Here is a 13,665-nt window from a genome sequence, read left to right as displayed (position 1 = left end):
GATATTATCGCGAGGGGGCAGGGCTTACTTATTTGATTATTAACTTGATTATTTACTCATTAATTTGCTTGTTTTATTAGCCTACTTCGTTTTATATACTAGAATCTTTTTTCTATTTTGCTAGCAAAGGTGGAGTTTATTAATAGGATCAGGTTATTTCCCGTTATGAGTTAAAAAAAAGATCCTAACCCTTTTGTATGTCAACGGGAAATTTACGGACACATTAGCCTATACTCATGCCGTTAGATGCAGCATTTTGACTAGGGACTATTTCTGCACGAGATGTAAACACGTTTTAATAATTTCTTGGGTCAGAAAGAGTCGGAGTTTGCGATATGTTTCCTCCTGCAGTGCTCTCTCTGTCTGGATGCACTTCACATGCGCACTTCAGTAAGCACGAAGTACGCGGGTTAATGTGTTTTAAATGCCGGGAGAAATCAGAGCAAGGGGCAAACGTCTAGCTGAGTCGATCGGTTTACTTATACTTATGACTTGACTCTGATAAAGAAAAACGGGTTAATAAATTTACATGACCACATGCATTGTCAAGTTTATTCAACATAATCGGGTTAAGAACGTCGTCGCATGTAAACGTGCTCTGGACTGCTTTCGGCATCTGCATTAACGCTGCGTTCTCTCAGAGACGACAATGATAACGGTAGCTATAATACTATTTTAGTGATATTATTATTATTATTAATAATAATACTGATATTTAGTAATTGTATTGTTTTTAGTGTTAGTGTCATTAAACGTTTTGTTAATGTGTTACGGAACACCAATGCCATTTTCATCTTGGATCTGTATAAGAATTATGCGTCTGTTAAAACGAGCACTCTTGATAATTTGTGAATGGATCACCTTGCAATTAAATTTTGATGTGGGATGTAGTTTTTTAGTCTGTTTTAAAAACATTCTCTTAGAGGAGTCCTCATTAGTGCGTGACGGTGTTGTTGCAATTGTTATGTGGTGATGTCGTTGTAAATTTAGGCAAGGCAAATTAATTGTAGTTCCTAATATACTAATTTAATAACAATACTAGCTTTATAATAATAATAATAGGCCTAATAATAATAATTTAATACATTATGGTAAAACGAGCCAATTATCATATTGATATCGTCAAAGGCATCTGCCATCGGCTATATCTCAGACTATCGTCGATACACGATACTATCGTCTATCGGCACAACCCTAGTCGATAACACATTTAATCGATAAGCAGGATGATGCACGTGCATCACGTTTTTTTTAGTTTCAAAAACATTCTTATTCATTTGATGGGGAACATAGCTTTTTGAGCAGCGTTGACCCTGTAATGCTAATTGTCATTAATGCTAACGATTAATCGATTAATTGATTGTTAATTTAAACGACGATCGATCATGGGAATTTGTGAAAATTGACATCCCTAATTGCTATATATGTCAGCGGTCGCACACCTCTGGAGCAACTAGGGGTTAAGTGTCTTGCTCACAGTGGATTCGAACCCGAGTCTCTCACACCAAAGGCATGTGTCTCATCCACTTAATTCATAGTATAAAGTATAGTATAAAGTGGACCATTCTATACTAGCTACATGTCAACTAGCAGTCATTATTACAGTCACTATATTAGTATTAGGATTAGGTTAGAACAAATTGATCTCTACTTGCAAAGTAACATAGTAGGACCATGATTAAAATAGTGTTAGCAGATATAAAGCAGACAGTCTAATACTCTACTAATACTCTAATGAGAGTTAGTTGACATGCTGCAAAAGTACTTGTAGTTAGAATGTCTAGAGTGGACCATTAAAAACCTTTATGTATAATGGATTATGAATACACTCATAATGTACACTGTAATGCATATCTTTTCAAAAATATTTCCAAAGTTAAAATGCATTATAATATTTGCAGATTCCTGGTCACATCTGAAATTGGTTGTTTGTCGTGTTGTAATGCATCAAGGCTATTCTTTCTAAAGATGTAGCATTTAATAAGTATTATAAGAGTTACAATTATTGCATTGCAAGGCATAATGAATGTATTAAAATCATATCTCATCATATCAGGTATCATATTATATTATTTAGTTTTTGTGCATAAATATTACCAACCCTAATGCACATTGCTCTGGAAACAAATACAGCATAAAACCAACAAGATTAGTTTTTAACCAGATCTGCACAGTTAGATTTGAATTTCATTATTTTTGGTTATATCACTGTCTCTGAATTGAACAACCCAGGGATGCATTTTCAGAGATATAATATCCCTTTTTTATGTGATTAGCATGTGCAAGAGAGAGAAAGTGGGATACACATCACATCAGGCATAGGGTTGGGTATCGAGAATCGAGTATCGATTGGAACCGGGACTAACTTTTCGTTTTTCCCGGAATCGTTCAAAAGTTAAAATTTCGATTCCTAGTTTCGATATTCACAGTCCGCCGAGCGGAAGAAGAAACCGCTGAACAACACCAACGAAGAAGCGTCTACCGGAAGTGTTGGCATAACCACGCGAGTCGAACATGAGTAGCTTACGTCGGCGATCCAAAGTGTGGCTTCACTTTTTTAAAAATAACGAAATCTCGGCAAAATGCAAAATTTGTGACAAAAGGAGTATTTTTACAGAAGGAGTATTTCCTTCAGAAAGGCCGTTGGTTAGCAAGATTAGCTAAACTTTTTTGACCCTGCCTCTTAAAAGAATCGGAATCGAGAATCGTTAGGAACCGGAATCGAAACAAAGAATCGGAATCGGAATCAGAATCGTTCAAATTCAAACGATACCCAACCCTAATCAGGCATCATCTTAAGGATTTAAAGAGAATTTATATCTTGTAAACACTGGAGGTTTGCTGCAGTTATAGCCGATTGATAGGCATGTAGTTTACGGCACAGCTGTAATTAATTATTCTGTTTTCCTTCCTATATTGTTAAAAAAACACTGTAATCACTGCAACCCCAATTGCATGTCTTCAAGAGCTCTGATGGGTGTCACACTGATGTGTTGTTTACTGTCATAAATAAAACAAACAGACATTCAGCATCAGTAAATCAAGTTGACCCCAAATGACCCCTCTGCAATCAGAATATTCTGGAAGGCCCATTAGATTTCACTCAGAAACCATATTGACTGTTATTATGCTGGTTTCAGAATAGGGCAGCGATGATTTGAAGAGCTTCTCACCTGGCATGATCTCAAAAAGGTGTCGTCCAGGTTCTTCTGGGTTGGCTGTCAGCTCATTCACTTGGCTGCCCTTCAGTGAGATGCATCCCTGCACAGATGCATAGTTTCAACAAATATGTCACCTAAGCACTTAAAAATCAGTCAAACGTAATTACCATGCGCTCTTGAATGTAATTCTTTAATAAGCATGAAGTATTCATCTGGAAATGTGTAACCAGGGATTTTGAGAACACGTTTTCTGAATGCCTCCTTCAATTAGATGAACTATAAACTGAACGGATTCTAGAGATTATTCACCGGGGCAACTAATTGCATGTATATTTGGGCATGGGTGTCAGTTTGGTTTGAAATGTGCTGGGGACAGAAACGTATTCGGAAGGGCATTTTCAAAAGTGCTGGGTACAATGACGCATTCATTCTTTTTTTCTATTTCGAGTAGGTCATGTTTTGAAAGACGATGTCCTGTAGCTTCCCGATGTACACAAATAAAAATGAGCACAATGTCCGAGTATAGTGAGTGAGTATATACGCTCTTCATTGCATATGTACAGTGATGGTCCAGAGGTAGAATTTTTGCCTAGCGTGTCGGGACTCGGGAGGTTCTAGGATCTAATCCGCACTCGTATTGAGAATGAGGAGTTGACGTCATTTTACACGTCATTTTACCTCCCCTTTCCGCCATGTTGGCAGGATTCCCACGGCAAAACAGTATTGATTACGTGTGTTTTTAGCTTGGTAGTAGAGGAGTTTCTCGCAATACCGCACTGTTTTACCATGTCTGGAAGTAACTGCTGCGTTAAAAACTCCTCCAGTAACTCACACGATACATATGGAAAACATAGGAACAAGGGAATTAAGTTTTTGGGGTTACCGAAATGGACACAGCAGGGAGAGTCTGACGAGGAGACGCCGGATTGCTGGGTTTGCTGATGCCTTTAGTATACGATTTTCACTGTTTGCTGTGCCTTAACGAACATATGCAAAAATGTTGTTTGAGTGCCTTGTTCATTACTTTTTTATTTCATTGAAATAAATGTTTGAAACAACTTGATATGGCTTAACAATATTTATTGAGAACTGAAACATATAGGCTATTTGGACAACATACGTTTCATGTACAACATAAGTATAATAATAATAAAATAATAATACTGTTATTAGTGCAAAAGAACAAATATCTTGTTGGTGCTTCTCCAAATACAGCTGTTTTGCACTTACAGTTTGTTCCTGTAAGGTCCCTTTTCTTTCGCCTTATCTTTTAGCATCGCTTTACTCTCTTCCTTTTTTTCTCGTATTCTTAGATCCGTCTCTGTCCTGCCAAAATAATAAATGCGCGAAAATTAAAGAGCTCTGGAATGTTTAGTCTTGTCTATGGGTTCTAAAGGCATTGCCCCTGGTAACCGATAGCGTCTCCTACCATCATGGCCGACCGGCTCAGACCCCGCCCAAATCGGCACGTGACTCCTCATTCTCAATAGTTTTTTTCCCCCTCCATCAAAACCAATAATGTTTATCAGTGGTTGAATTGGGGTGTGCGATATGACGATTTTTAATCGTGGACGATTAAAATGTCTCCACGATCTGCTTTTGAAGAAATATCGTAGTATCGTGTTACAGTGCATTCTATCAGTTCAGTTCTGGCGCCCCGTCTCAACTGTACAACGCGACGCAGCCTACACATCACACGTTAATGAACAGGTACGGGACACTGAAATTCACAAAAGTTCATTAGTTGCATAAGCCTTGCCGGTTAAACATTTAATTCACGCGCTGATGTGTAGTTCTAACGTGCGCTTTCCTGACCGCATAAATTACCCACGACAATCACAGGCACTAGAAGAAGCCTGTCAAACAGCGCCTGAATACTGGACTAAGTTATCTTTCGAGTCTTATTATGCTAATACTGTTAAATACACACAATGTTTACATAAACAGGCTATGTCTAAAGTGAAAGCAAACATTTGAGAGAATATCTGGTGTAATATGCGTCTATATTAAACGCGTCGCGTGCTGGTCTAAAAGGGACGGGAATAAATAGTAGTGCCGCACGTCCTTAAAGGGATAGTTCACCAAAAAAAATAAAAATAATAATCTGTCATTATTTACTCACTCTAGTGTTGTTCCAAACCTGTATTAATTTCTTTCTTGTGCTGAACACAAAAGAACAATTTTTTTTTTATGTGGGTAACCAAACAGTTGCTGGTCCCCATTAACTTCCAGGAGAGAACCTATAAAAAACTATAGGGGGACCAGCAACTGTTCGGTTACCCACATTATTCAAAATAACTTTTATTTTCAACAGAAGAAAGAAACTTATTCGGGTTTAAAACATCTTGAGAGAGTAAATTAAGACCATTTTCATTTTTGAGGGAACTATCTCGTTAGTAAAAGAAAAAAAAAACACAAGGAGAAAATCACTCACTGACTGAGAACTTTAATAGTAGCTTTAATAAGAATCAATTTATTCAGTGAAGTCTCTGTAGTGTTTTAATTTCATATTTGTTTAATTTAATTACTTTCTTCAATGCTACTGCTAAATACACCTAGTGCATCTGAAAAATAAAGCATTATTTATTTAATTTGAATATTAATTTGTGTAATGTTTATCTTGTCTTATTTTTTTAATAACAAAGAAAATAATGACAAAGATTTTTATCTTCGCCACTGGCCTAAATGTATGCCTTTCTTTTTTCTTTTGTTACCTAAGGCTTTGTTTTTAACATAGGGACATTAGTTTGGCTGTAATGAACAGCCACTTGCAAAATATTAAAACCAACTTGAAAAAGAATCGTGATAAAAAATCGTGATCGTGATTTTCCTAAAAAAATCGTGATATGATATTTTTTCCATATCGCCCACCCCTAGGTTGAATTGATATAATGTTTATCAGTGGTTGTATATGTTTTGATGAGGGATAAAAAATATACGAGAGCGGATCAGAACCCATGAGAAACAGGGACACGTTTGTGTGTATTTTGATTTGTGATTTCACTGGAACGAATCTCCGCAACGGATTGAAGCGCGTTTCCGAGAGAAGACAACACATTTCAGTGCTGGATCGCCTGTTATTAAACAAACAAATGAAACGAATGCTGTTAACTGGAGATGTTTTATTTGTATTGGTACATCTGTGCCGTGAGATGTTTCAAAAGTGGTGGGGACAAAATCGACCCTGGCAAAAAGTGTTGGGGACATGTCCCACCCGTCCCCCCCGTAAATGACGCCTATGTATTTGGGGTCAGAATCTCCCCAGTGCTTTTAGCTAAATGTATTTGGCAATATTCAAGACATTTTCCTTTTATTGGACGCTCAAAGATGTTTTGACTATGGCGATTTAAGGCAATTTCAGGAATTCAAATTCTTAAGTTTTGTCTTGTGGAGAAATGTTTGGGAATGCAAAATGTTCTTTGTGAACAACCATTAGAAAAAAAAAAGATGTGTGTGATGAACTCCTTTTATCTCAGTGTGTTTATTTGCTATGAGATTTCCCTACACAGCCCTTCCACTTTGAATCCCATTGATTAAAGGCAGGAAAAGTGGGGTGGGATTGACATTTTCACACACATCCTGGCCAGCACAGCATGGGCTCAGATTAATGGTGCTTGGATGAGTATTGACAGTCTCCTGTGAGGTTTAGTTGCTCATCACACACCTCAGTCTTACTGACGCGGCTGGATGGTATTGATTGCTTAATATAAATGGTCATAAACCTGTTAAAAGCAATTTGCAAGCTTATATTGTGGTGGCAATGTAAAACAACTTGGCATAAATGGAAGAGCTCACACTCACTGTTCAATAGCTCTTTGTCACATGATGCTTTAGTGCAGTCTAGAACATTTCTTTTAATGCAACTTTTTCACTCTACTGAAGCATAAAAATACAATATGTTTGCATGTATTGAGGACACATGCTAAGTTCACATAAAAACACTTCTAAAGCCAGTTATTTTACTTTGAAATGAGTGTTTCCAGGCTCAAACTGGCAACCCGTGTGAGCGCCGCCCAGCCTGAGGAGCGAGAGGCGTGTGAAACGACAATCTCCAATATTATGAGTTTGGACTGCAGTACCTATTTCAACCACTAGTTGTCATTCTTACATACTGAACCTTTAAATAACTTTTCCTCTGCAGTCGCCCTACAGGTTGGGAGCGTAATTATCCAGCACTGTCGTAAATAATTTGACCTAACGCAATTTGACCTATCGCTGTTTATCTAGCATAATAATAATTTGGAATAAACTATGTCCACCGACAAGGTAGAATAGGTTGCATGATTTCACGAAAGCATGATGTATATAATTTATAAATAATTCGGTAATAATTTAACCCTATTAACCGTAGCTTACTGTCGCAGAAAACAAATATGACTATCGAAACGCTTGACGCAAAGCAAGTCAAATGTCTAATTTTCTTAAGTCTCATTTGAACTACAGAAACACGATCCGATCTTGCAATCTTGCATAGCGCGGTAATAGCAGATATAGGGATTCAAATCAAATCCAGAAGTGCCTTTCACCCTGTTACGACTTGATTAACCACTGAACATTATTTTAAGGTCAAAAAAGTGAAAAAAGTGTGTGTAGTCAGTGTTCAAAGCAGTTCAGTTTGTTGTGTTACACCTATTGACATTTTTTTCTGTTGCCATATATTGTTGATGGCATGTCTAACAAGAGCCGGTTTGTGACAATTTTCAGTTTCCCTGAGATAATTATTTTTGTATTTGTGTTTGTGTAACGATATTCAGTTCTGTTAAGGATTCTCGATTGTGTATTCTTTGCACTGAGATCAATTACAATACTCTGAGAGGTTTCTCAGCAGCATCACAACACCGCTTGTGAATCTACATGAACGTTTACATATGTTAATAGACAGACGCTTAATAGGATGCAACTTGCAGTACACTGACTGCATGCAAGATATACATTTATTCAGCAATCTTATGAGCTGGATCTTTTTACGGAATCAAATCAAATTTCTGATTTCAAAACAAATGGCCGTTATGAGATATTTATTTGACAAAAACAAAAATGTATACTGCTACCAATATGTTTGGCAAATGCGCTTTCATTCAAAAATCTAACTGAAGGAAAACAATTGAAAGTGGGGGGAAAATACATTATGAATTGGCGAAATTACAATAATTTGGCGGGCCTAGAATTTATTTTGAGTATAACATCTCTGAAGTGCATTGCATTCCCCTTCATATATACGTTTTAGCATGCCAAGGGGACCAGGAAATCAGGGTGAAAAGTCAAACTTTTACAAACTGGTTTCAAAGTGCAAGTGCAATCCAATCAGAAAACTTTGAGTTTCATCAGGCCTTTGTGCAGCTATGTGACAAGTGAAGTGTGTTTAGCACAATCTTCAGCTCCGTAATAAAGTAGACAGTTGTATGTTTTTGCTGTTACTTTAGTCAACTCTGAGATGACTCAGTCTTTGATTACAGTGGTCTCAGTAGCATCTTTGTATGGTAGAGTTTTGGAAAGAGGCGTGTCTAATCGAATGGGTGTGTCTAATAGAGCCCGACCGATAACGGATTTTGAAGGCCGATACCGATACAAATATTTTGGGGTTTTGAAATCCGATATTCCGATATATCGGCCGATATATATATATATATATATATATATTTTTTTTTCAGAAACACACAACAAAACATTAACAGATTTCCCTAACATTAGTTATTTGTAGTTATTTATGAGTTTTAACTAAAATAATATGATAATGCATTTTAAAAAGAAACTTGTTTCATTTATTGTCACAACAGAACAGGCTGATGATATTGGCATTAGCTAGCTTTGTGGTTAGCTAGTCTATGATGAGCCATAATTTAACAATGGATAAAGTCATTCTGCAAATTGTACATTGTACATTTTCAATATAACAGGCCAAGGAGAGATGATACGTCTCATTGCTATAACCGTCACGTGCTATTAAAGAAATACTTCAGTCACATTGTCAAAAAATAAAAGGACATTCAGTCAACTAATATTACTAGCTAATTCCGCTTCACTCACGGCTTATTTAACAGCAGCAAAACTGGACATGATAGTCACAAATTTTGTCATGTTTATTTGAGTTAAGAGAACTGATGGGGATGATCTTTTAATTGCTATTCAAGCAATGTGTCTCGTGACCAACTCAACGAGTGTTGCCAACAGGGACAGTGTAGAGTGCCCTCTGGTGGACAAACTATACAACTCCAACACTCATGACATGGTTCAAGCGTGTTTCGTGCGTTTTTATTTTATTTTTAAAATATACATTTATCGGCCATTATAACTGCCGATACCGATAGTTTGGAAAATGCCTAATATCGGCCGATATATCGGTCTGGCTCTAGTGTCTAATTCAGTACAGGACTTTACATGGACTGTAGCAGCCATTGGAAAACCATCTCTCCATAGTGCAGTGGTGCAAATGTGGCAGTAGTTAAGCCCAAATTAATTTTGTTTCTGCATAGAGTAAATCTCTAAAGCTGGACATACCTGTGGTTTAGTTTCCTCCTCATCCTTATAGAAGTAGAGATGGTCAGCACGAAGCACAAACCAGCGCAGCTGCCAGTTCTTCATGATGCTCCTCTGTTTCTTCAGCCAGCCAGCCTTTAGCACCCCCTCTTGGAGACTTGGCGAGGTGGGCCGACATGAGCCACGTGATGCCTCTCCCATCACCATGCTCTTGGACCTGGCTATTGGTGAAGAGCACAGTCAATAAGATCTATCTAGACTTCCATGATTTAAGGATGACAAACACAGAGGCAGAGGGGAACATGGTCATCATTTACTCACGTTGTTCTTGTGTGGAACACAAAAGGGGAATTGTAGTCTGTTATATGGCTTCAGAAGACTACATGAGTCATACCAACCATTTTTTATGAGAATTTGATTGTGCTTTTGTGTCTTTTTTGAAGTTTGACAGCGTCAGTCTCCTTTCATGGCACACATGCATGGAAAAAGTGATCAGTACGTTTCTTTAAAAGTCCTCTTTGTGTTTCATGAACGGAAGAAAGCTTCACCAAAAACATGTAGCAAGGATGAGGTGAAACGTGGCAGTGAACGATACTAAATATTCAGTGAATGATGCTAAATAATTATTTATGAAAAAAAAATAGGAACATTTCAAATGCTATGATAGGGGCTCTTTAATGATTATATTGACTACATTGTTACACCAGTAGGCCAGGAATCATTCATTCAAGAGATTCGTTCAAAAACTCTGGTTCAAACAAGTGAAGTCGTGATAAGTAAGTCATTGAATCGTGTATTCACACTAATTAAAAAAAAATAATTCAAATTAATTAAACATTTTGAAATAGATTGCAGCCATTAAACCTGTTAGAACCTCAAGTAAATTACATGTTATTTTCTTTAGTTGTTTATTCAGAATTGAGAGAATCGTGATCTTGAGAAAAAAAGACGTGATTCTCAATTTATCCAGAATCGTGCAGCTCTTAATTTATTTATATATTTTAGTTTATATTGGCTGTTCTTTGTTTGCTTTGTGTTCAGCTTCATCTCCTGCAGCAGAATACAAACCATCATCCTCTTTTGTCTGTACCGGTTGCCCTCTGGTAAATGTATCTGGGGTTCTCTTGTATCAGGTGCTTGTTTTCTCATGACCGAAGGGAGTGAGTTCTCATCCTCTAATAGGATCTCCAGAGTGTAATTTAGTCAGAGGCGCACTTGATATAGAAACCTCTGCAGTTTGCCATTTCACATAATATAGAGATGACAACACTATTTTGTAGTCAAACTAAGATTATTGGAGGATTAACTATTCGGTAATGGAATTGAATATATAAAATATTTTGGGAACAGATTTTGACCGATTTTAAAATGTGGCTGCTCTGACAGAGGCCACACACACACACACGGTGGTGCTCGAGGCTTTATGAGCAATTTATGTCACCATGGATTATTTATTACAGTCAGTCCTGCACAAATCATCTTAAGCCTTTGGGTTGTAGTGTCGAAATCAATGCATGTGTGACTTTTTTATGCTATTTTTCACTCCCAATCCAATGGTGAGTGTCTCGAATTCATGCATATAGGCTAGCGTGCAGCAGTCGGGTTCGAAAAGTAGAAGTCCCATTCGTTTTCTTCATAGGGAAATCCATTTTGAATGATAAAAATAAACCTTTAAAGGGATACTCCACCGTTTTTTCATATTTCATTATATTATTCTCTTAATTAAGACGAGTTGATGCATACTCAATCGATCTGAGGTGCATTTCCCGAAAGCATCGTTAGCCAACTATGGTCGCAAGTTCCGTCGTTATCTGTGTAGTTTAACGAGTCGTGTTTCCTGAAACCATCGTTCCAACGAACATTCGCAAACAGCATCGCAAAGTTGTGTGGTTTGAACGACAGCTCTCGACCTGTGGTTAGAGGCATCGTTTCTATATCGCATGACATTTGGATGTAATAAATCCTTATCTTGAGCAAAATAAGCAATTTTTTTTTTAACGAGATTTAAAGATTTATGTCTTTTAGTTTGTCAAAAGATTTGAACTAACGTGTTTGAAGAGTGCGCATGTGCGAACGTGCTCTACTATGTAAGAACGAGCCAAATATTGAGTCTGGTAATAAAACAAAATAACTGAGAACAATTAGAAATAGTCCTCAGATGACATGTCTGTAATTTATATAAAACAAATCTAGCGTTAATTGGATCTCAAACAGTTTCATTAAAAGTAGTTATTACTCCACCACGTGCGAAACCAACGTGGTTGAACGATCGTTGCGACAGTGGGTTTCGGGAAACAGTCGTGACTAGCTAGTTGATTTTTCCAACGATGCATCTTTACTATGGTGGTGAATCAGCGAACTACGTCGTTGTACGGGAAACGCACCCCTGGTGTGCGAGACACTTTGATAGCACTTAACTAGCCCTAGGGGTGGGAATTGGCAAAAATGTGACGATTATATAGTTTTGCGATATTTGGACAACGATTCAATATTATTGCGATTCTCGATATACTGCGATACAAGCAAGTATTGCGATTCATGTTCCCCATATTATTCAAAGACATTACAAACAAATGAGGAAAATAAGGCTGCTAAAACTCACTTTAATTAAATGTCACATTTAATTCTGTAAACATTATCTTCTACACATTAACTGAAGTGCAAAAACTTGAAAACTTGTTCTGGAACATTCAGGACACAGGACAGGACGTAATTATTCTCTCAATATGCGACCTCGCACATGAATGTTGAGCTCCAGGCTTGCTACGATAGTCGGTGTGACCGGTGTTACGTGTTCAGTCGCAACACCGGTTTCATCAATTGCCCACCGCGGCAACGCAAGAACAAACTTTTTTTTTTATGCCGCAATTACGCAGTATCCGTTCAATCCTGCCTGTATTACACACACACACAACCCACAGAAGCGATTGAGTGCACACACTCAAGACGAGAGAGGTATGTATCAACTCGTCTTAGTTAAAGGAATAACATAGTTTAATATGAAAAAACAGTGGAGTATCCCTTTAAAGACAGACGTACTGTGAGCTGCACAGTAGCTTTCCCACTTTCAGAATCAACAGCGCTAAAATATGAGATACTTGCGTCTGATTGGTCACAGCTTTAAACCAAAGTTTGTAATATTGTTATATCTGGTTTGTTCGGTTCTTGGCTCATAACGTTTTAAAAATGACTTTTTAAAAAACCTCCCGAACCAACGTCGCTAAAAAAAGTGGGCAGGCACCGTTGCACTCTTATTACGCGGTTCTCTCGAATTCTTGATTCTTATTGGTCACAGCATTCTCAACTCTTTTTTTTTTTTTTTTGTATAATGACTCTGAATTGTATAATGTACCATTATCCTGAACTTTTTTTACTCTCATATCACTCTTCCTGTATGTGTAAGGAAAAGACCAAATGTTTTTGGATTTACAACCTTTCTCTTTACTCTTTGCCTTAATTTTTCTTCTGTTGGTATTAACAAAAACAATGTTCATGTCCACTAGAATGAAGTGTTTACTACGGAGTCAGGATCTTAGTGAAACAAATGTGTGATGGCTGCTGGGTCTGTCTCCAATGGCTTTTTTCCATAATGTCTCCTCCTGACCAGCGCTGCCGGCTTCTTGATTATATTAGCTGTGTCTCTGGGTGTGGGGGGTTCAGTAGCGATGCTCGGTCTAATAGAGGCCAGAGGAAGAGGAAGGGTCTGCATTGGCAGAACAGGGGGCTTTCTCCATATGGTTATTATATAGCCAGAACATGTTTAAAATCCCGAACTGCCAACATTTAGTTACCATTATACTCAATTTTAGTTAGTTGGCCATCTCTGGCATTAAGATGCATTTTGGTTCAAGTAGACAAGGGAGACACATTCCTGTTTGCACCTATTGTCTCTTTTGTCCACTTTTAACCATTTCTGTCCTGATTTCTTCGAGGGGATGGTCTATTAGTAGGTAAATATATGTTTTTTTTTTCCAGATTTGATCTGAAGGACGAAATAAACCAGAACGAAGCACCCGTGCCTTCAGAT

General features: G+C 37.5%; 1 protein-coding gene across 1 annotated transcript in view; it reads right to left on the bottom strand.

Annotated features, from left to right (window-relative positions):
- arhgap22b (Rho GTPase activating protein 22b) overlaps positions 1 to 13,665 on the bottom strand; it is a 36,894-nt gene that overhangs the window by 17,739 nt on the left and 5,490 nt on the right. Inside the window, exons 2-3 of the mRNA XM_039655294.2 lie at positions 9,660 to 9,859; positions 3,174 to 3,261 (exon numbers count right to left, since the gene is read on the bottom strand). Coding sequence (XP_039511228.2) covers positions 3,174 to 3,261; positions 9,660 to 9,859 — 288 coding nt within the window. The remainder of the gene's footprint in view (positions 1 to 3,173; positions 3,262 to 9,659; positions 9,860 to 13,665) is intronic.

The sequence above is a fragment of the Pimephales promelas genome, chromosome 17, assembly GCF_988280905.1.
Source record: "Pimephales promelas chromosome 17, fPimPro1.hap1.1, whole genome shotgun sequence".
Taxonomy (NCBI): Eukaryota; Metazoa; Chordata; class Actinopteri; order Cypriniformes; family Leuciscidae; genus Pimephales; species Pimephales promelas.
This window is presented reverse-complemented; position numbering and strand designations above follow the sequence as displayed.